This window comes from Pseudophryne corroboree, chromosome 6, assembly GCF_028390025.1.
Source record: "Pseudophryne corroboree isolate aPseCor3 chromosome 6, aPseCor3.hap2, whole genome shotgun sequence".
Lineage (NCBI taxonomy): Eukaryota > Metazoa > Chordata > Amphibia > Anura > Myobatrachidae > Pseudophryne > Pseudophryne corroboree.
In genome coordinates this window covers 319,819,930-319,843,489 of record NC_086449.1, presented here as the reverse complement: position 1 = coordinate 319,843,489, position 23,560 = coordinate 319,819,930, and the positions used below count along the sequence as shown (strand labels likewise).

The following is a 23,560-nucleotide window of genomic DNA, read 5'->3' as shown; positions in this document are numbered from 1 at the left end:
CCTCCCACACTTTAAAAATACAGTATACTGGTAGGTTATTTGGCTCCCAATGAAAATGAACCCTAATGTGCACATGTGGTAGGGAACAAAGACTGTAAGCTCCACTGAGGCAGGAACTGATGTGAATGGCTAAATATTCTCTACAAAGTGCTGCAGAATATGTGTATGCTATATAAATAACTGATAATAAAAAAAATGCATAGAAAGAAATTGCATACAATTCACTTCAGTGTTAGCAATAAGGAAATGCTTGGTTGACAGCATTGAAGATACTTCTAACCTATAAAATTGGCATCTAGCTTTTGGACAGATCTTTTAAGTGCCAACTACACATACTTAAAAATGTGTTTTTGTCATGTGACCACGTTTCATGGCCCTAGTTCTCCAAAAGAAGTACTGTAGCACAGATGTGGTGCCTTTTTCCCTAGGGTTACTCTTTGCGCAAAACTTAGGTTTTACATTAGTGTCTATTGAGTAAGATTTTGGTGGTAATTCATACTGTCTGCCCTTCAAAGCCTTTAACTCATCTCTGACAAAACGCTTTAAAAGTAAATCTGGGATTGCATTGGCTGCAAATGGATTAGAATTTGGTGGTTGAAGATGGGTGGAGGCATTCTGGTCAGTTGGTATGTGTTTTGCTTACTTAAGATGGGGAAGCCAGAGAAGCGGATCAGTGCATTGACTTTCATGTTGCCACTTGGAAGGTGGTGAATACAATGCAATTCAGAATGTGCATTGTGAACCATATCTTTTAATATATCTCTCTGCATGTCTCTTTTTAATTGTGCAACTTCAGGAATTATTGATACTCATAATTTTAGATACTCAGTCAGTATAAAATCACTGATAATATGTTAGAGAGATCAGTAGCTAAGATAATGTTATAGCCTTTCATGTATAAATGTATGCCCCAAAACATATTTGTACAGTATGCATTTTTTTATGCAAATACAATATAATTACAATGTACTTTCTGAATGGAGCCCTTAAAAAGAACCAAAGGCTTTGTGGACAATACAGTTAGTAAACCCAAGTGTAATGTTGCCTCAGGCACTATATGGCAGTGGGAATGCTCAAAACTGTCTTCCTTGTGGATCAAAGTGATATCTTGTCCAAATAAATTATAGAAATGGTTACACCGACTGACCGTGTTATTTCTGCTTAAAAACCTGAAAAAAGCAGCCAAAATCTTGTTTCCGACTCACCAGAGGCTGATAGATTTACTGAATTCTCCACTACATGGTTTCCATGGTTGGAGTTCATAGAATCTCCCTCCCATGCTTCCCATTTGGGATGTTAAGTCCATGACTCATGACTATTGATGTTTCTTCAGACTGTTGTTGCAACCATATTCTGGTGCATTGAGGTTTCTCTGGGTAACTGACTTTCCACCTGTACCACTTTACTTCCTCATGGTCTTTAACCCTTCACTTTTCCCTCTTTAGTTCCTCTATGTTCTTTCTTTTATCCATTACCTTTGTTTTGGGAAAAGTTTCTGTGTTTTGCCAGATTGGGTGTTAGTGTTACTATGTACTGAGTAACATTTATTGTTTTGCCTTGCTTCCTGCATTATGTTGTACATTACAGAATATGGCAGTGGCTGTGGTTTTGTTTCTTCATATAAAATTATAACTAAATATTACAAATGGAAAAAATGGTAAATGCTTTATAAAGGCATGGTATTTCAGGAGTGTTTTGTTTTAGTACCAACTGAGGTAAGTTCTCTCTAAGCTCACCTTAGGACACCTGCAATACAGTTTGACAGGTAGACCACCCCAGTCAAATGTGTCACCTGCCATTGGCCTTGGAATGGGTTCAGGAAAATGTTTCAGTAAGTTGGATTCATGTAGGCATGTATATGCATGTACAGCATATACTGTGCATATGGCTCAGTATCCCACAAAAAGGCCTAATATCCCACAAACAGGTCATGGACACTGTACATGGTCAGAATTTTATGATACTGTTGAAATATTTCCTTTCAATAAATCTTCCAAATTCCTGGGAAGATTATAGCCAAACCAGGGACCCCGATGGAAAGAAGCATTGGAAGAAAATGGGTACATGAGATAAGAATGGAGTATACAAATGTAACACAGTGGGGTCAGAAGCAGAGACAACATAAAAACACGATCATAATTTTGCTCTATATAAAAAGCATATCCACAAAACACAAGCCTGACTTGCTCTCCATAAATGGCTATGTGGCCGGGATATACACTGTAGCATGTAATGTGCCTTATACAGTATACAGCATAGGGTAACATTTTAATGAAATGTTGACCACTGGACATGACATGATTCATTCCAGAATATAACTTGACCAAACAAATATAAAATCTCATGGACGACATGGTGTTATACTCACAATAGCCTCTTTCAGCAAACAAACCAGCAGAGATTCCAAAGAATATCACTATGCATACAATATGACGCCGGTAGTTTTCAATTAATCGTTTAAACTGTTGTATTTTTTGACGGATTTTGCTTGACTCGTATTTTTCTCTTCTTGCTGTGGTATATACCTTTGGCTGATCTATCCTATAGTTATTCCTAAATGAAAATGATGAATCAACAAATTAGTGAGTGAAATAGGTAAAGTTATTATAGGAAAAAAGAAAAGTATACAGCATGTCAGATATAAATACAGTACCTTTTACCATGTCTATTCCGAAGTTCGTGTCCATCAGTAGGGTTTTCAGTAGTGCTATAAACAAGATTAATAGACATCATTACAGGTCACAGATCGTTATTTACCACATTTCTACAAATGTGCACTAAACCCGTGCCAGTCAGCACTTAGGGGGTAATTCAGAGTTGATCGCAGCAGCAAATTTGTTAGCAGTTGGGCAAAACCATGTGCACTGCAGGTGTGGCAGATATAACATATGCAGAGAGAGTTAGATGTGGGTGGGTTATTTTGTTTCTGTGCAGGGTAAATACTGGCTGCTTTATTTTTACACTGCAATTTAGATTTCAGTTTAAACACACCCCACCCAAATCTAACTCTCTCTGCACATGTTATATCTGCTCCCCCTGCAGTGCACATGGTTTTGCCCAACTGCTAACAAATTTGCTGCTGCGATCAACTCTGAACTAGGCCCTTAGTCTGTGCCAGTTACACAAGAAAAGCAAGTGTCAGACTGATTGCTATGGTCTTGGTGCAGTGCTTCAAATTTGAGTAATGTTACAAAAAACCTCTCAGCTAATATATTTCACCAACTAGAATAGAGATAACCTTTGGTTCCCTATTTTTGCAAGTGTCTTTAGGTTTAACAGCCAGATGCAGAGATGTATATACACATACTTAAACTGTGCATTTTCCATAACCAAGTGAATGCAAGTACGGGCAATCCAGAGTTGTACACATCTCCACCTGTGACTGAAAGTGCAAAACTAGGATGTAATGGATCATTCTCACATAGGCAATGTTTATTGAGTGCCTGTCAACAAAAATGTGGGCTATAGAGAGTTCGATGGAAGCATAAATATTCCTGTTTCCAGGTATATCAATTGCACCAAGCATGGGCTGTTCTGAGTGCACCCTAATGATGATGATAGGTAGCAACTCAGTGTATGGATAAGTTTGGATGCACTTTAAATATGTTTAGCACTCTGTATAGGAAAATTTATGTATTTAGGGCCTAATTCAGACCTGATTGTAGCAGTAAATTTGTTAGCAGATGGGCAAAACCATGTTCACTGCAGGGGGGCAGATATAACATGTGCAGAGAGAGTTAGATTTGGGTGGGTTGTGTTCAAACTGAAATCTAAATTGTCGTGTAAAAATAAAGTAGCCAGTATTTACCCTGCACAGAAACAAAATAACCCACCCAAATCTAACTTTCTCTGCAAATGTTATATCTGCCACCCCTGCAGTGCACATGGTTTTGCCCAACTGCTAACAAATTTGCTGCTACCATCAGGTCTGAATTCTGCCCTTAATTCTGTGCATGCAATGTGGTAGCAATTATAGCCGACTTGCGTTCATCTCCACATCCGACTCTAAGAAAGGATTGCTGATCTATCAATACTTCCCTAAGATACTGTAGTTTGATTAGGGATAAGGGAACAGTATTAGATCTTTTAATCAAAATATTCACATATGAAAGATTTCTCATTTAGTTATAGTTGGATCTTTCTAATTAAACCACGTGTATAGTGTGTGCATTCCTATTTAGCTATTTGACACTCCCACATTTTACTTCCCCTTTGACCTTTAAAATACTATTGAGGCAAATAGAGGTTACCCAAAATTAAAGGAAACCTTACCAATGTTTTACAGCTACTATATAACATCTATAAAGTGTAATATTTTACTGCATGAGAATTACAGTATACGTTCCAAGCAAAACTATAATTATTTAAATATTTTTATATTTACCAGTACTGTACATCATAGTTGACAGAGAGTGGCTGATTCTGAGTCGGACGCTGTTGAGACCACGTTTGCATCTGTTGCCATCTGTGACTTTATGCTAGTATATCAGCCCTTCACCCATGTACAGCCAAGCATCTGAATGTAGAAGGGCTGGGGAGCCCACTTTGAGTAACTGCAGTTACGCCCATTGGAAGCACATTACCATTCTAGGTGCAGACTTTTTGCCAGAATGTGCCCTCCTTGTCTGAGTACAAAACCACTCCTATGACACACCCATAACACTCCCATAATGTGCCCATAAGGAATATGTTTGTGCGTCTGCATAGCTATCTCCCAGTCACTACCCAGAAACGCAGAATACAGTACATTTCAGAGTCTCTGTGACTTTATTGGTCCTGCAACTCTGGAACGCATGCATCTTGTGACTATTTAGGGACTGAAACACATGCACAGTGGCAAAAAACCCCAAAATGATAAGTGAATTTATGTAAAAAGTGGAATTGGGTCTGACTTATCATCCCCAGAAGTTTAATGTAAAGGACTATATATTTATTTTGCCACGCATACTACAAAGTTGTAAATACCTGTTTTATTCATAAAGAAGCACACTTGCAAATAATGTTTCTTAGCTTACATTTTTTTTATTGAAAATAATACCCCATTACCATGCATGTAAGAAAATATGATGTAAATCATGGATATGAGTTACCTATTGGTGTGTTCTTCATTTTGTCTTCTTATGATTGAGACTCTGTTAACAGGAGCTGCTGATCCTTTAAATATAAAACAGTACATATTATAATACAAAACTGCACATGGCAATAAAATGAAAAAGAGAGGTAAACTGGAGAAAAAAACAACAAAACAGTAGAGCATAGAAAACATCTTCTAAACTAAGATACAAACCTAATAATTCTTGTTCTTAGCCTCATTATTCACTTTACACTTATTTTGGTATTAAGACTAAAAGCAGTCCCATCAAAAATATAAAGCAAGAACAGAAATGGAAAAACAACCAAAGGCAGCTTACAATGGAATGCATATAAAAAGAATACTAATACAATGTATACAACTAGTGGTTTAAGTATTTATATGGAAAATTGTACAAAAAAGAAAAACTTTTCTTTATGTGAGCTAACATACTGCATTACGGAAGGATGAATGTACTGTAATCACCACTTTCCTCATACTGTAATTTTACTATAGTAAATATAAAAATGGCTCAGTTGCCTTCTGTCATACACTAGTTGGCCCAAGCCAGAATGAATTGGTTATTATATGGAGATCTCAGCTGGTCCAAAAATGAGTTCTTGTACCATTTTACATAACCAGCAATTAGAAAACTTGTGTCATAGCTCTGATGGAAAGCAATATCTCCTGTACAAGTGCATGACAGCCAGGGATGGTCTGGCCCTCTGACAACTCCAGGTGGATAATTGCCATGTTGGGATGAGCCGGACCTAAAACCTTTATTTGCTGTGTAGCTGTACTGTACTAATGGGTCACAAGCAGCCGGTCCTTACTAGCTGCCCCTTGCGAACTTGGTGGCACTAGGTTTTGATAAAGTCTATTATTACCAAGAGGTCTGCAGATACTTCTTTCTTACCTATGCAATACTGGTGCAACAGAGGTCCCTTGCATGGTCACCTGAAGCTCAGTACAGTTACAGTCCAGTTGTCTCACATAGCAACAGCAAACTGGGAACTTTTGGGTAAGTTCAACACTGCCGCTTTTCGATAGTTCTTTTGCAATCTTTCTTATCTGATGCTTACCTTATCTATCCACAGTATATACAGTAGTATATCATATTTTTACCTATCTTCAATTCCCCTATCTTGCACTCAAGATTCAAACAATAGTATGTATTGATATTTATATTTTATAATATATACCTAAAAAAGCCTAACTTTACCCTGCTATTTGTGTTTTCACTGGATAACCAACAAAGCTATGGAAATCAGTGACAAAATAGGTAGCTCTATACATAGATACCTATAGTTTATATAGAGTCAGTATAGTTATTCAGTATTTTTCATTGAAAGTTTAAGAGTTTATAAGTGGCAGACAGCAATGGTTGGTCAGATGGGGGAGAAAGCATAAGTACATGGCAAATGTTCATTGATAGGCTATGACAGCAATGAATCTAGTGGCAGTCAGTCATAATGGCTTGGTGGCCTGTTTCTTTCTGCATGTGAATTAAAGCTATGATAGAAGCCTGACTGTACAGTACACAGTTTGCAACACTTAAGGTCCTCATCTATACGCTGGCCTTCATCTGTGAAAGCTATAGTGGCACAGGGAGCAATTTACCCCTTCATCTTTGTAGATCTCTTCTGAAAATAAGTAAGTTAATTAATAAATTACACAACTTAAAAGCCTCAAACTACAGTAAATGTTATTGCACATATAGCTTTACAGATCCTTACCTTGTGTATGGAGTGTTAATGAGTTTAAGACATTGGAGTATTGCTTAAACATAGAATGAAATTCCTCAAATGTGATCTCTTCTTTGGAGGGAAGTCCAGCCTCACTGAACATGCTCTCAATTACTTGTTCTATTTGGTCTTTTGAAAGAAAGTCAGAAACTTGTCTGAAAGACCTGAAAGACCAAGGAATTATGCAACTGATAGTTAAATATACTGTATTTATACACTAGCTTTTATAAAAGCCTAAGATGTTTGTTCTGTTATCGTAAACGTAATAAGATAAAATAAAATACAATTTATTTTACATATTTAAAGTATGCTTCTGATTTCTGTTTCATGAATGGTTGCTCAGAAGCTGTATATGGATACGTTTCAGACATCTGTACCTGTATAGAGTATAATAGAATGTTCAGTGATCAGGTCAAGTCATAATGGATATGTCTGTGTCTTATGTTTGTATAGGACATTGTTGACACACACCACACTGTCAAAATAACCTCTTTCATTAAATTAAACATTTCCATTTTTCTTTTAAAAAGAGTGTTCATTTTAGCATTATTCATACTTTCAAATTTAAGTGCATATTGCTACCCATTAAAGGAGTACAATGAGACACAATCTCCAATAGTTGGTGCAGAGTCCTTTTCTTGAGCAGAGATGGCTATGTTTCTTCCACTCAATATAATTTTATCTAATTTCAATAACCATGCTCTACAAAAGAATATGTCTTTGAAATTCTCTACAAAATTCTCCATGAGTAGGTCTAGTTGTCTATTTGTATTATTTAGCAGATAATGTGTATTATAATTGTGTCCAGTGGCTAGGTCATGTTGCATACGTGCAGATTTTAATCCTCCAAAGTGTGTTTTTACACTAAGTTCTATTCTTAAAAAATCTGTAAAATACAGTTAAAATCAGGAGCACTGACTTCACTTCTTAAGTGGCTAAAATGTGACAGCATACTTAAACCAGCCTTTTTAGGTTTGCTGTACAGCAGCCAGCCAATATTATATATTATTAGCATGGAATATAGAAAGGAAATATGCCCTGACTTGACATCACTTGCATTTTTAAGGGGAACAACTGCATATAGATAAGAAGGTGTGTTGTGAGCTTTACAAGCATGAAGGTTTGAATAACAAGGCTGTATAAGCTTGAAGGCTGTTAAACAGAGAGGTTAGATGTGTTTTTTTATTTTTTTATCTAGCTGACTTGAGTAAAATGAAGTCTGTAGAGCCAATGGTTTTTTGTGGGAAGGATTTTTGTGGTGGTGAGAGTCCATGTACTGTAATGTGGGTTTGCCTGATCTGAGGCCTCTTTGTTTTAGTAAATTCCCATTCATCATCTCTTCATTGCTTGGGTTGCCCTTGTTTTAGTTGATTGTTGCTATTGAATTCTTGGTTCCGTGTAGGCGTAAATGAATGGCAGATCAGTGGACATCCCCTGAGATTAGCAATCTCACCCTTATGGGTAAATCAACATTAGGTGTGATTTGTAGGAGGGTTGGATACCATGAAGGATAAAGACACCTTTGTTGGGTGCTGCTCCCAAGCATGTTGAAGTTATTTCATGTTTACATAGTCTTATTGTTGATGCTGATAACTGGCCGATATTTCTTTGCAGCTCTATTTTAGTCCTAATTCAGAGATGGATATGTTTCAAGGGCACAGTCACTGGCTTAGCCAGTCCCAGAAAATGGAAACAACCCTTCACCACGTTTGGGAATGCAGGCCAACTCTGCTAAAACTTCCATCCTCAAACACAGGCAGCCTGTGAATTGACCAGCTGAAACTTAAAGGCACTGCGTGCAAGGACACAGGACCTGTTCTGCACATGTGCAGGCAGCAGAACAGGTACTGTCCATGCGCAGCCACCCCACCATTAGGTTTAAATACATCTCTGAATCAGGACCATATTTAATTAGGAAAATAATGGTATGACCAGATGTCACAATGAGTCATCAACTGTTAGACAGTTACTGATAAACACTATACTAAATAATGGGATACATAGTAAGGAAAAATGTTGTTAGCTGTGTTTAAATGCACACACATACGAGTTTATTGGTAGGTGAATTTGATTAGTCTTTACACTGAACCACTTTAGTGATTGCTAATGAATACCACCAAAAGTGTTTATACTATATTTTGCCTAGTCTGTCTGTCTTTCTGTTAGTGGAGCATACTATAACCTGCCTATTTTGCATTGTGTATGCTGCAGAACCAAGCCTACTGTACAAGTATGAGTGGTGCAGTGTCATTTATATTCGATTAATATTTAACTAGACTTTAACGTGCTGTTATCATTTAGGGAAAGTCTAGAGAAGGTGTTTCAAAACTTTCAATGTAATATCAAGCTATGCAGAGTTGGATGGAAGCATAATTACGCCTATCTCCAGGAGTATAATTTTTGACAAATACAGAGCTGGTGCAAATGCACACTGCTTATGATTTCTAGTAGCAAACCAAGCATATGAATAGCAAAGTAGGGGGCAGGTTCACTGTAAAGATAAGTACAGTAGAAAATACACATTGTTCTTCATGCATGCAATGTGGGAACAAGTATGGCCAACTTGTGTTCACCACTGCATCAGCCTCTATATCAGCAGTTATATATTTCTATCAAAGTATCTCAGATTCTCTAAAATGTAAGTACATACCTAAGCATCTCACAGAACTCTTTCTTTGGAAGAAGCCCATTTCCATTAATATCATGCATTGAAAAGATAAATCTCAATTTGTCTTTCACAGAACCTATAACAAGAGAGATAGAGAAATGAAAGGTGATAAATATATGTAGAATTGGCCATTTAAGTATGTAGCCTGATAATATTTAGGGACACTGTACAGATTACTGCTTTTACAATGGGACACTATCTGTGATTTAGCATTGACATACTGTAGTGGAGGCGGTTCTGCCCAGTCAAATGTGCCTCAAAGAGTGAATACAATATTCAGAGGGTGGAAAAAGCTACAATGCCTTTACAGATTTTAAAGTTCATTTCTTTCATGTGTTCTTAATAAATTAATTAGAGTAAATTATGAATGTGCAAAAATGCACTCTGCAATAGTTTTCTATTTAACCTATGCACTGTCAGTTTTCCATAGATTCAAGCGGAGAATGCAGCTCCTTTAAAATCTGAGCTTACTTTTGTACTAGCTGGAGTTCGGCTAAATGGGCATGGTTGCAGTGGAGTGAGTAGAATCACTTTACATCCATCCTAGTACTACTTCAGTAGAAGAGTTTTTATTTAATCTTTTAAATCAATCATAAGAGTGCATCATAACTGTCTATTGCACGTGTAACTTTTGTGTTTCCATATTTACATTCATTTGGTATTTTTCATTTTTATTTCCACATCAAATACTCCTAGATGGTAATAAGACTGAACACTGAAAGTGCAGTATAGGCAAATATTCATAAAATAAAACCAATTTATTTTTTTTGCACGTGGGAACAATTCATGGTAAATGAGAACAGATGTCCACAAAACAAAGGCTACTGGGAGCTCCGAGAGTTAGATATACCGACACCAATGGGCAACAGTATCAAGAATCAGTCAATGTGCTCAACATAAAGGTTAAATTGGATGCAAAGCAAGGTTGAGCTTGAGAAAAAGTTTGAACTAACTCATTATTTAGGCTGACTCTCCCATATCTAAAATGCTTGGGACCAGAAGTATTTTGAATATTGTATTTCTCTGTATTTTGGAATATTTTTCAAACTATAATGAGATATTGTGGGAATGGGACTCAAGTCCAAACACAGAATGCATTTATGTTTCTTATACACACAGCCTGAAGGTCATTTTATACAGTATTTTTTTATAATTTTTTGCATGAAACAAAGTTTATGTACATACACAAAATACATTTTTGTTTCATATACACCTGATACACACAGCCTGAGGATACAGATGGAGCCTTGGTTATCTTTGCTCCGTGTGGGTACACCTAGTCACTGTGAGCTTCTCCATCTGGACGGGCGCACGCGCCTGGACGGAGACATGCCCCAATCACTTGAATGGAGACGCTCTGAATGGGAGCGTTTTGGACGGATCGCCTAGTCACGCCGGGAGTGCACGCCTGCGGCTAGGCAGCCAAAGATAACTGAGGCTCCATCTGTACTTTCATACAATATTCTGATTCATTTTGTGCATTAAACAAAGTCGGTGCTTTTTGAAACCTCAGAAAGCAAAGGTGTCTCAGTTGAGCTCAAAAATTCAGTATTTTGGAATTTTGGATAAGGGTGACTAAGGGGTATATTCAATTGAAGTCGAAAACTGCCGTCTGTCGAAAAGACGTCAGTTTTCGACTTTTTAAGGTCGAATCCTGATTCGACCTATTCAATATTTTGCTAAATTTTTCGACAAGTCGATAAATTCGACTTGACGAAAAGCTCGTGGATTGGCGGAATAGCTGCTGATCCACATGTTGATGTCGAAAACGGGGCCAAATCCGACAGGTTTTGGCCCCCTTTTCGACCATCTCAGTCCGACATCAAAATGATGTTGGACTGAGATGCGGACCCAGAGGAGGCGAGGGAGGGAGCCGCAGGGAGATGGGGGGACAGCCGGCGGGCATACAGGGAGAACAGCGCTACAGTAGAGCTGCAGCTGCATGTCACTCAGCCGCCCGACCTCACGGCAGCTTCGCCGGGTGGAAGCTGCCGTGAGGTCGGGCGGCTGAGTGACATGCAGCTGCAGCTTTACTGTAGCGCTGATCTCCCTGAATGCCCGCCGGCTGTCCACCCGCGGCTCGCCCCCCCTCTCCTCCTCTGGGTCCCATCTAAATTCAACTTGAAAAAGTCGAATTTTAGATGGGATTGAATAGGGGTTGTCGGATCCATTCTGACAAATACAAGTCGGAATGGATCCGACTTTAATTGAATATACCCCTAAACCTGTACTTCTTGTTACATATATTTTTCTTTATTTGAATAAAACAATGTATTATACAGTATATCTATATGTTCATATTTTGGATCATTTTAACAACTGGGTTCTTGTTATACACAGCATATTATAATTCAGAAAAAGTATTACACTTCTAATACTTCAGATAGTTCTAGCAATGATTTTGTCCTTAGTTTTGTTTCACTCACACTTACTATAGGTAAGCATTTTGAAGTCCCAAATATATAAATAAATACTAGTACTGGTTCTATTATATGAAATGCCTGGTATTATGAATATTTCACATAACAATGATTTTCCACTATATGATGAGATGCTTGGTAGTCATACCTGTACCTATGATGGTATTATTGAACAAGCAGATTGTTTTTCCTGTCTGGTATTTGCTGATCCCAAATAAGAGATCCCGCACCTACAGTATGATCTGCCCCAGAAAAAAGGATTCTCTAATACCGCAATGCAGCAATAAATAATCTTTATTTACCTTAATGTATAATTTTCCAGTTGCCTTGGCAGGGGCCCCAATAGGAATCCATCCCGGCGAACAGTAGTAGTGTACTGATTACATCCGTGAGCACTTTCTTTTCTACTTTGTCCAACTGCTGAGCTACTGCTCATGTGCTGCTGTATGGTTGCACAAGTGTGAGCAGGCAGCAGTGGGGAGAAATCCTATGGACCCCTCTCCTGATAAATTTTTAGAATGTAATCCACAGGTTACAATGGACTAATGCCATGTAAACCAATCGGGAAGCTTCTGCTGACAGAAATGGAAGGGCCATAGCAGATATTGAAGATGCAGGTACCCCACTATAAAATGAGTGTTTTCGAGGCATATACCACAAGTATTATTTGATAAATAGACTCCACAAACTTTGCATTTTTGGGAACCTATGAGTTTAAAAACATTAGACAACCTGAAGTTATATTAGCAAATGAAGGGGTCTATGTACTAAGCCTTGGAGAGAGATAAAGTGGAGAGAGGTGAAGTACCAACCAATCAGCTCCCAATTGTCATTTTTCAAACATAGCCTGTAACATGACATTTAGGAGCTGATTGGCTGTTACCCTATAGTCTGTGACTTGTGATTTTTCTTTCTTTAGCTTTGCCACGTCATGCTATAATCTCAAAGTAATTTGAGGTGTGTTAATTATATTAATGTGCACATCCCTCTAGCCTCAAACCTCTAGCTGCCACTTGTAAGGAAATACTAATCCAGTGTCTACACAAATGAAACTCAAAAATTAATAAAGATACTGTATGTTCAAATGAATATCATACGTGTAGAAATTGGATTAATATTCCCTTACTCATTTCCTTTTTATAAGGGTGTTTCCACGCTTATGGACCACTTTGTACTTTAAATTCCAATGTACGCATACAATTGCTGCTTATTTTGATCAAGAATAACATATTTATATACAAGGGGGTGTATTTATATTTAAATGTTGGGCTTCACAACCTTTTTGCACACTTTAGCTGGAAATTCTCCTAACTGTTGGGGTTAATTTACTAAGCAAGCTGCCACTTCCCATTGTGTTTAAAACTGAAATTTTAAAGAGCAATGTTTTTATTAGCAAAACAAAAGGTGTTTTGCTGTTATAATCAATTACTTTAAAATTCCAGGCTTAAACATACTTGGAATATTTTTGGGCATTCTGGGATAACACAATTATTTTAATTTTGCTTCTGCCCCACCCCTTTCCCACTGCAAGCCACCATTTCTTCCTCCCAAGGTTTTACACAAATGTAATCCTAACTCTGAATGAGCCTCATAATATTTAATATTATAAACTAATATAAATTCTGTTTACTTCATTAATTACAGTCTTCAATTGATTGTTTCTGTCTTTAATTGCATTTTTCATTTAAGCAGTGATTTTTTATTATTAAGCAGACATTTTTAATAGCATTCTCGGAAAGCTTTACAGAACAGGCTGATGGTAGATAATTATTCTAAATCAGTCTTACCTTTTAATAATATAATCAATATGTAGCAAAATTCCTTAAATGACAGATACCCATTGCTATCTTTGTCAGCCTCAGAAAACATAGCTTCCACAAAGTGGGCATTTGGATTGAGTCCAAGTAATTCTGAAAACTCTTCTCGTGATAGCTCACACTTTAGTGCCTCTGTGATCTTCTGATTGTCTATGGCTCCTGCTTCTGACTTCTTTATGTCTAGGACCTGCATGATCACATTACATTACATATCAATGAATATATGTATTAATTCATCAAGTTTACTAAAGGTTTAATTATCTCAAAATGCACCCAAAAATACTTAATATTTAAAGTGATAGGGCAGGATGTACTAAACCTGAAAATGTGGCCAAACTCAGAAAATTACATGATGTTAGTGTTGCCGCAATGGGTATGCATTCCAGCACAGCATACCTTTGCCTTTCTATTGTTCTGCTACTATTGTTCTACCGCATAGGTTGTCAAACTCGGTCCTCAGGACCCCACACAGTGCATGTTTTGCAGGTAACCCAGCAGGTGCACAGGTGTATTAATTACTAACTGACACATTTTAAAAGGTCTACAGGTGGAGCTAATTATTTCACTTGCGATTCTGTGAGGAGACCTGCAAAACATGCACTGTGTGGGGTCCCGAGGACCGAGTTTGAGAACCTGTGTTCTACTATATATGCTGCAGATAAAAATGACTGCTTGCTCCCCACTACCCTTTCTAACTAACTCTGCTACATCCCCTTCTTATGCAGGGAGCGGGCGCATTACTCCCTGCTGCCTGCGGCCGCACAGCATGTTTCCCTGTACTAAGTAGCGAGAGCGTGCAACGATACGCTGTTCCGGGAATAGCCAGGCAAAGATAGGTGAGAACACATCAGTATACCTCATAAAATAGAAGTTTTCAGTGGTTTTATCTGATGCATTCTGCCCTTTAAGTGAGGAATATATTGGGGGGAGAGGGCCCTAGATACTTATAATGGGATGTGCTACCTAGCTGAGACTTGTACATTGATACCTCACTCCAGGTTATGGATATTCCTTCTGTTAATCGTTTTAAGGTTTATTACAAATAATAATGATTAAAGTTTTATAACGGACTTACATGGGAAAGCGAATGCCTGAAAAATGTCTCCAACATCTCTTGCCTCTGTATCTTGGAAACTGATTCTTTCAAAAGGTCCAGCTCCCTCAAATACTTCAAAGAAGAAGAGACTCCACCTTCACCTAAAAATTCTCTAAACTTCTGGAGGAAGGCAGCTCGATCTACGCTGTCTTTAAAAAAGAGCACCTAGGATCAAAATTGACCAATGATTAAATAATTAAAATACTATGAAATTCAACTCTCTTATGGCCTAATTCAGAGTTGATCACAGCAGCAAATTTCTTAGCAGTTGGGCAAAACCATGTGCACTGCAGGAGGGGCAGATATAACATGTGCAGTGAGAGTTAGATTTGGGTGGGGTGTATTCAAACTAAAATCTAAATTGCAGTGTAAAAATAAAGCAGCCAGTATTTACCCTGCATAGAAACAAAATAACCACCCAAATCTAACTCTCTCTGCAAATGTTATATCTGCCACACCTGCAGTATACATGGTTTTGCCCAACTGCTAACAAATTTGTAGCTGCAATCAACTCTGAATTGCCACCATAATGTTTTTCCTGTTCCCTATAAATCTGCTTTGTTAATTCCAGCAGTACTTGCTAAAACTATAATTTTATTAATGGAGGATGGTTGAAGTACACACTAAAGTAACTTATAGGCAGGCTATATACTGTACACAGGGCAACATGCTAACTAGTTAAGGAAGAAAATAATAATGCACTTTAAAACCTATATTTCAAAGGTGTGTCAGCTAGACAGAAATGTAAATGCCCCATGGTAATATGCTACATTGGAAAATGCTGTACAATTATAGATGCATTATATGTATTAACTACCACAACCCCAAAAAAATAAAAGATGTTTTCAGTTATACAGTAGCTTATAAAACTCGCATGATAACATGAAACCGCAAATGTTAAAAAGTGATTTTCATCTGTATTACAATGTCTTGGGCGTACGCAATCAATTAGTAATACAGATTTACTATTTGTGAAAATAAATTTCAAGTCAATACTAATTGAACACAGTTCCACAAATTTACACATTTTAAGATAAGTAAATATTCTTACCAAATCATACTCTTTTGGGATCTTGATACGGGCAGCTCTGTTGCCATCACTGTTAGAAAGGGTGACCTCCACATTTTGCAGACTATTAAAGTTGATTGTCCTGTTCTTTATATTTTTACCATCTACAACTTTAATGATTTGGTTTTGATGAAACTGAATAAAAATGGGTTGAAATTGCTCATCACCTCCACACCATTCAGAGGCTAGGAGAAACATACATTAAAGAGAAAAGAAACCAAGTATGAATTGCAGCATCTCTAAAGCAACATATAGGAATAACTACTGTATAATAAGAAAAATATGTTTTCCTAAATATTGTTATCAGTTTTGACTACATGTGGTATATTATGGTGGAAAATCAGTTACTTATAGGGGCATATTCTAATTTCTTGCCAGAATTTTCAATTATGGAATTTTTTTTATTGTTTTGTATAGGTTTGGAATAAAGGACACAGCTATAGGTACTGAAGGATTGATTAAAAGATTTAGCCAAACCTGGATTTTGCTAATGCTGGGCATACACGCTACAATTACCTCACCGTTCTTCCCAGAATCGGCAGATTGGCAAGATAATTGTAGCGAGTACGCGGGTAACCAATCGGAAAATATCGGTTAGGCATGCAAATCCATCCAACCCAATATTTTCTAAGCTGAAAGTCGGCCACATTGGGCAGTGTATGCCCGGCAGATAGACATTTCCCCTGTTTCTTCAGATGGGATGGAATGGGGAAATGTCCCCTTTCTCCAGGGCAGAGCACCAATATTGTGGCCAATACACTGTGAGAAATCTAACACTGTATGACAACAACATCTACAGTGTTCGGGGCTGCCCTATAAAATGCCTGTTGGTCTGACAGGTATTTTATCTGTACATATATCCCCGGCAAAAACATTCTTAGTTTTAGACCAATTTTTGACCTGCATCCTATAGTAGGTGATTCACAACTATGCGCAGTATTTAGTACAGTAAGCACAAAATAAAAGCATTTACCAGTGACACTCTTGGAAAAAAAAACTCAGCAAAAATGTTTTACCTGGAAATTCTTCTGCATTATCCACACGTTTAACACCACTTTTATTATTCAGACTCTGAAGTTTGGTCAAATAACTTTTTCTTGATTTGGCGACCAGCAGTGCAATAATTAAACTTACTAGAAGGAAACAACAAATAACAGAAATTGTGTTTAAAAAAATATGACCATTACTTTGATTCAACAAAATCCTGATATTCTTTACTGTGTTTCCCAGCTCCAGTCCTCAGGGACCTCTAACTGTACATTGTTCTGACCTGCTCAGTATTACAAGTGAAATAATTAGCTCCACCTTTAGATCGTTAAAATTGTATCAGACAGTAATGTCAGCACATATGCTCCAACTAAGAGATCTAGAAAATAGGCACCATTAAGGGACCATGAGGAAAGGAGTTGCGAAACATTGCTGTGATGTATTTGTCTATAATGTGAATAAGCCAAATGTGAACTATTTGGAGTGTAAAGCTAAATATGTGCATCTCTGTCTTAGATCACAGTTGGCAAAGTCCCAGGAGGGAAGTATATTTCTCAGAATTTCTGAACTACTGTATGAATGAAAAGTTCTATGTGAAATTCACAAACTGGCTGTTTTGAATCAGTGCAATATCCTGGTGATACAGTCTTCAAGTACTGCTCTTGCTTCACCATTGTGCATATTTGCCATTCCACACTGCTTACTGTATGTATTCTGCATTTCATGTTTTTTTATGCAAATTTGATCAAATTACGCTGCCTTGTAATGCAGTTGGGGTAATATAAGGATATCCTACCAGGAACAAAATTATATGGAGATCTTGCATGAAGCATTTAAGGGCAAACATTAAAAGACTTTACCTACATGTAGGCAAATATTCCACAATGTTTATGTAATACTAATTCTCAAGATACATAGTTGTGCTATTTTGTCCAGACCTGATTAATACCTTAAAATTGCACATTAAGACTTGTCTCTTGATCTTGTTTCACTGAAAATCTCATCATCCTAGGAAATATTTAATACAGTATCTCATGGAGGAGTGGCAACTCTCCCCTTTCTCTATAAATATATATATATGGCTATAGGCTGTGTCTCTTCGTAAAGAATCACAAACGCTTTGTAAGAGTGGTAAAAAATTGCTAACAATTATCAATTGAGCTACTTAGGCAAAGTTTTACTGTGAATTAACGTTTCAAAACTTAAAATCACACTCAAAGTAACCAATGTATTCAATATATTTAATGTGATATTATTTAAAAAAAAAAATATATATATTTTTTTTTACCAATAGGGAAACAGCAAAGTACAGCAATACTGATTCCAAATCCAGCAGCACATCCTTCAAAGTAGTCAGTGACTTTAAGAGGAACACACTTCTCCAGATCTTCTGAGGTTAGCTGGTTTGGCTGAGGACATGGATCATCTATCAATGAGATTTTTTATACTTGTTAATATGTAGAGTACAGTACAGAATGTCAGAACAGAAAAATATATATAATGAAACTCAATTAAATATGTAAGCACACATTGCAATGATTAGAAAGAGAATATTTTAGAAGTTGCACCTCTGTTGGAGTATACAGTATCTAATGGCTCCTATACCAATTTAGTTCAGGCCCCTCTTTATGGATGAATAAGTTCCATAGGGAATCATTTATACTGTGAGGGAATAGGTGTACAGTTGGGATGTCCACCAACCATCGATGGCTTGCCAGCTAAAAGCATCTCAGGGCTGATTGACAGGCAGAGGCGGTCGTGGGGTGGGAGGGAGCGTGCCAATGGCATTAGAATGCCCTTGAAAGGGCGCTGTCCGGACAATGTAGGCGCGTCCAGACCATTGTGGAGCGGTGGTATGGGGCAGGTAGCCACCTGCCAGCGCACAGCGGCTGCCCTGGCAGGGAGCTACTCGCCAGATGCAAAAGCATCGCTACCGTGTGTTGCTTTTGCACTGGTGCGGGGGAGGGGAGCAGAGCCAGACATGCAGAGTGGCTAGCCCTGTGCTGGGGGTCCCCCTGCATTTCTGAGAAACTGATTGTAGATGTGCTAAATTTAGCACATCTACGATCAGATCTGAATTACCCCCTTAGTCATGTATTTAATTGAACCAACTAGTAATGAAATAATTGCTGTTGTTTTTTTTTTTTCAAATTGAAAGGATAGGGTTTTTGGTACACTGGATGCATTTAAGGCATTTATTACTATTATTAGTGAGCAGACAACAGACCAACAGATCCAGCTACCATTCTGGGTCCCACATTGTCATCAAACCGCAAAAAAAATGTTAATAACAATGCACCAACAGCAATTGGTGCTTTTGTTAACATCTATACAGTCACAAAACAACCACTGTTATCCTCCTGTAAGTTAGATAAAAGGATACAGAGAAAAAAATTATACAGACCATATTTCTTTCCATCATATATTGGAATGCAACTTCTTCTGTGTGCTGTGTATGGAATTTTGTGATGTACAAAGAGGAATCACCACTCAGAATTGGTTGAAAGCCATAACATCTACAGTAGTCCCCTTTTTGATTTGTGTCCAGGTGTACGTGGAGCAGTCATGAGACTGTTCCTTATCACCTTTAGTTCCAGGACACTTTTACTGGGCCAGTCTTCCTAAGCCAGTATAGAGATATAGGTCTTGATTTCTCTGTTTAATGTAGTCGGGTAATGGCAAATGCAATGTGCACAAGCCATAGTGTGTGTAATGTGGCTAACACATGTGTTGCATTGGTGAGTAGCTAGAATGGATGTCCAAAATGGAATAATCATATGGGTATTGCACTGATATAAATACTAACATAGTAACATAGTTAATGAGGTTGAAAAGAGGCAAAATGCCGATCGGGTTCAACCTGCGCTCCGTATCAAGCTGTGCACACTACAATGCACCATCTGAAGTAATGGTTTCATATCAATTGACAATTATATTTTGTACCACTCCCAGTTACTTAATGTCAATGTATTAAATACTATAGCATTGGATACTTTTATCAGCTAGAAAACTGTCCAAACCATTTTTAAATGCATTTACAGAGTCCACTATTATTACCTTTCTTCGGCAGGGAGTTTCAAGTCCTTATTGCTCTTATAGTGAAGAACCCTTTCCTACGTTTTGTACAGAATTTTCTCTCTTCTAGCCTCAGTGAGTGCCCACGTGTCCTATACAGAGTTCTATTAATAAACAAATCCCCTGCTAACTCTTTATATTGACCCTTTACATATTTGAATATATTAATAATGTCTCCACTTAGTCTCCTCTTTTCAAGGGAATACATATTTAACCTACTAAGCCTTTCCTCATACTCCAGTGTCTCTAACCCTTTAATCAGTTTAGTAACTCACCTTTGAACTCTTTCGAGCTCCCTGATATCTTTTTTATAATATGGTGCCCAAACTTGATCACAATATTCCAGGTGCGGTTGTACCAATGATTTGTACAGAAGCAGGATAACATCCTTGTCCCTTGTCTCAATACCCCGTTTTATGCAATCAAGGACTTTACTTGCCTTCTTTGCTGCATTTTGACATTGTGTACTGTTATTAAACCTATTATATATGGGCAGCCCCAAATCTTTTTCCAGTACTGTTACCCCTATATTTAAGTGTGTAGAATGCAAGTTTATTTTTAATCCCAAAGTGCATAACTTTGCATTTTTCAATATTGAACCACATTCCCCATTTAGATGCCCACGTTTCAAGTTTAAGTAAGTCATTCTGTAGAGACTCCACATCTTTTTCTGAATTAATTACCTTACACAGTTTAGTATCATCTGCAAAGATTGACACTGTGCTTCACAGACCTATTCCTATATCATTAATAAATATATTGAACAGTAGCGGGCCAAGTACAGACCCTTGCGGTATTCCACTGACTACTGGTGCCCAGTTGGAGAACATCCCATTAACCACTACTCGTTGTTACCTGTTATCCAGCCATTTACCTATCCATGTACAAATAGTATTTCCTAGGCCTAGTTTCCTTAATTTGATGATCAGTCTCCTCTGAGACACTGTATCAAAGGCTTTTGCAAAATCTAAATAGACCACATCGACTGCTTTGCCCTGGTCAAGATTATCGCTCACTTCCTTGTAGAAGCTAATTAAGTTAGTTTGACATGATCTGTCCCTCACAAACCCATGCAGACTTTTGCTAATAATATTAGTATTCCACAGATAATCCTCCATGCTATCCCTCAAAATTCCTTCCAATATTTTACCTACTATAGAGGTTATACTAACTGGTCTATAGTTCCCAGGATGATTTTTAGAACCCTTTTTAAATAATGGCACTACCTCAGCTATACACCAATCCCTCTGTACCATACCTGTTCTAAATGAACTATAGAAAATCAAGTATAAGGGTCTTGCTAGCTGTGCCCTAAGTTCCATAATAACCCCCGGGTGAAAACCATCTGGGCATGGAGATTTATTAATCTTTAAATTGCTTAGTCTCTTCAGGACTACTTCCTCTCTTAAACAAGCATCTAGCCAACAATCATTACCTTCACTGTCATTATGCACTACTATCACCTTCTGATCCTCCCTGGTGAATACTGATGAGAAAAAAAATGTTCAGCATATCCGTTTTTATTTTGTCATCGTTTATCAAGGCTCTCAGTTCATCTTTTTAAGGGCCTACATTCTCCTTTTTTAACCTTTTACTGTTTATGTATTTATAACACTTTTTAGGATTAGCTTTACTCTCTAGCCATTTGCGTTTTGTTCACAATTTTTGCTGCTCTTATTACTTTTTTCATCTTTCATTGCATTCCTTGTAATACTGGAATAACTCCTCCCCTCCAATTGATTTAAATGCTTTGAAAGCACGCCTCTTTTTAGCCATTTCTTTTTTGACCTTCTTATTAAGCCACATTGGTTTGTGTTTAGTATTCCTGCGTTTACTGCCTATGGGAATGAATTTGTGAATACTGCTATCCAGCAACCCTTTTAAAGCATCCCACATTTCCGATGTGTCCTTACCATAAAACAAAACTTCCCAGTCAATGTAATTTATTGCCTGTCTCAGCATATTGAAGTTAGCTTTTCTAAAGTTTAATGTTTTGTTGATCCCTTATAGCAGGCATGTCCAAACTGAGGCCCTCCAGCTGTTGAGAAACTACATATCCCAGCATGCTCTGACACAGGTTTAGCATTCTCTGACAGCAAAACTGTGTCAGGGCATGCTGGGATATGTAGTTTCACAACAGCTGGAGGGCCACAGTTTGGACATGCCTGCCTTATAGCTATGTTTCTTGAAACTGATGTCGAATGTGATCATATAGTGATCACTGTTTCCCAAAGGTCTCCCCAACTGATATAATAATAATAATAATAATAATAATTTTAATTATATAGTGCTCTTTCTCCAATAGGACTCAAGGCGCTTAACAGATACATAGCATAATATAGTACAGAAAATAATGAAGTACATTTTCATAAAATACAGAAGCATGAAGATACTAAAAGGGACATTATGGAAATGCTTGAGTAAACAGGAAAGTCTTGAGTCTACTTTTGAAGGATTCTATAGTTGGGGCCTCTCGCACTGTGCGGGGAAGTGAGTTCCATAGAGTCGGAGCCGCATGACTAAAAGCTCGACCCCCAGATGAATTACAGGAGATTCTAGGTACTGCTAAAAGTCCTTCATCTACAGATCGCAGTAATCGAGTGGGGCAGTATGGGGTCAGAAGCTGCCTCAGGTACCTTGGGCCCTGGTCATGTAATGCTTTGAAACTCAGTAAGCCAATCTTGAAGATGATTCGCCATCTTACAGGCAGCCAGTGAAGGGAGTAGAGGATGGGTGTTATGTGGCTAGAATGGGGCTGGTTGGTTAACAGCCTAGTAGCTGTGTTTTGCACCAGCTGTAAGCATTGTAATTCTTTTGCTGGGAGACCAAGGTAGAGGGCATTACAGTAGTCCAATTGAGATGATACAAATGCATGTATGATTTTTGGCAGATCATCTGAGGGAATTAAGTGCTTGATACTGGCTATGTACCTCAGGTGAAGGAATGAGGATTTGATTGTGGCTGATATCTGATGTTTAAGTGTCAAGCCACCATCCAGGACAACGCCAAGATTCCGCACATGATCAGTGGTCTGTAATAATGTCAACATTATTGGTAATAACTAGGTCCAGAATATTATTACCTGTGGTTGGGTCCTCGACTAATTGAGACAAGTATTAATCCTTTAATGTGTTTAGAAACTTGCTGCTGCTAGCTTTTATACATGAATCGTTACTCCAATTAATATCAGGATAGTTAAAGTCCCCTAACACTAGGATGTCTCCCATTCCCGCAGCTTTTTCAATTTGCTGCAAGAGTTCTTCCTCCTCCGGTTGTTTGTAGCACATGCCAATGACTTGTTTTTTTGCTTCAATGCCCCCAATTGTGATCTCAACCCATAGTGATTAAACGTTTTCTCCAGTACCCTTGTAAATAACATCTATTAAGTTAGGTTTTAGAGATGGTTTTACATAGAGACATATCCCTCCTCCCCTTTTGGTAGCCCTATCCCTCCTGAAAAGTGAATATCCCTCCAAATTAGCAACCCAGTCGTGGGAGTCGTCCCACCATGTTTCTGTAATACCTATAATATCATATTGATATTTTGATACAAGCCATTCTAATTCCTTCATTTTACCTGATAGACATCTTGCATTTGCATGCATACATTTT

At 37.8% G+C, this 23,560-nt stretch overlaps 1 protein-coding gene across 1 annotated transcript in view; it reads right to left on the bottom strand.

The window, feature by feature from the left end:
• Positions 1–23,560, bottom strand: part of LOC134932145 (dual oxidase 2-like) — a 94,298-nt gene that overhangs the window by 15,029 nt on the left and 55,709 nt on the right. The window contains exons 15-24 of the mRNA XM_063926272.1: positions 18,162–18,299; positions 16,903–17,019; positions 15,869–16,071; positions 14,797–14,982; positions 13,692–13,908; positions 9,467–9,560; positions 6,808–6,980; positions 5,091–5,154; positions 2,654–2,707; positions 2,369–2,553 (exon numbers count right to left, since the gene is read on the bottom strand). Coding sequence (XP_063782342.1) covers positions 2,369–2,553; positions 2,654–2,707; positions 5,091–5,154; positions 6,808–6,980; positions 9,467–9,560; positions 13,692–13,908; positions 14,797–14,982; positions 15,869–16,071; positions 16,903–17,019; positions 18,162–18,299 — 1,431 coding nt within the window. The remainder of the gene's footprint in view (positions 1–2,368; positions 2,554–2,653; positions 2,708–5,090; positions 5,155–6,807; positions 6,981–9,466; positions 9,561–13,691; positions 13,909–14,796; positions 14,983–15,868; positions 16,072–16,902; positions 17,020–18,161; positions 18,300–23,560) is intronic.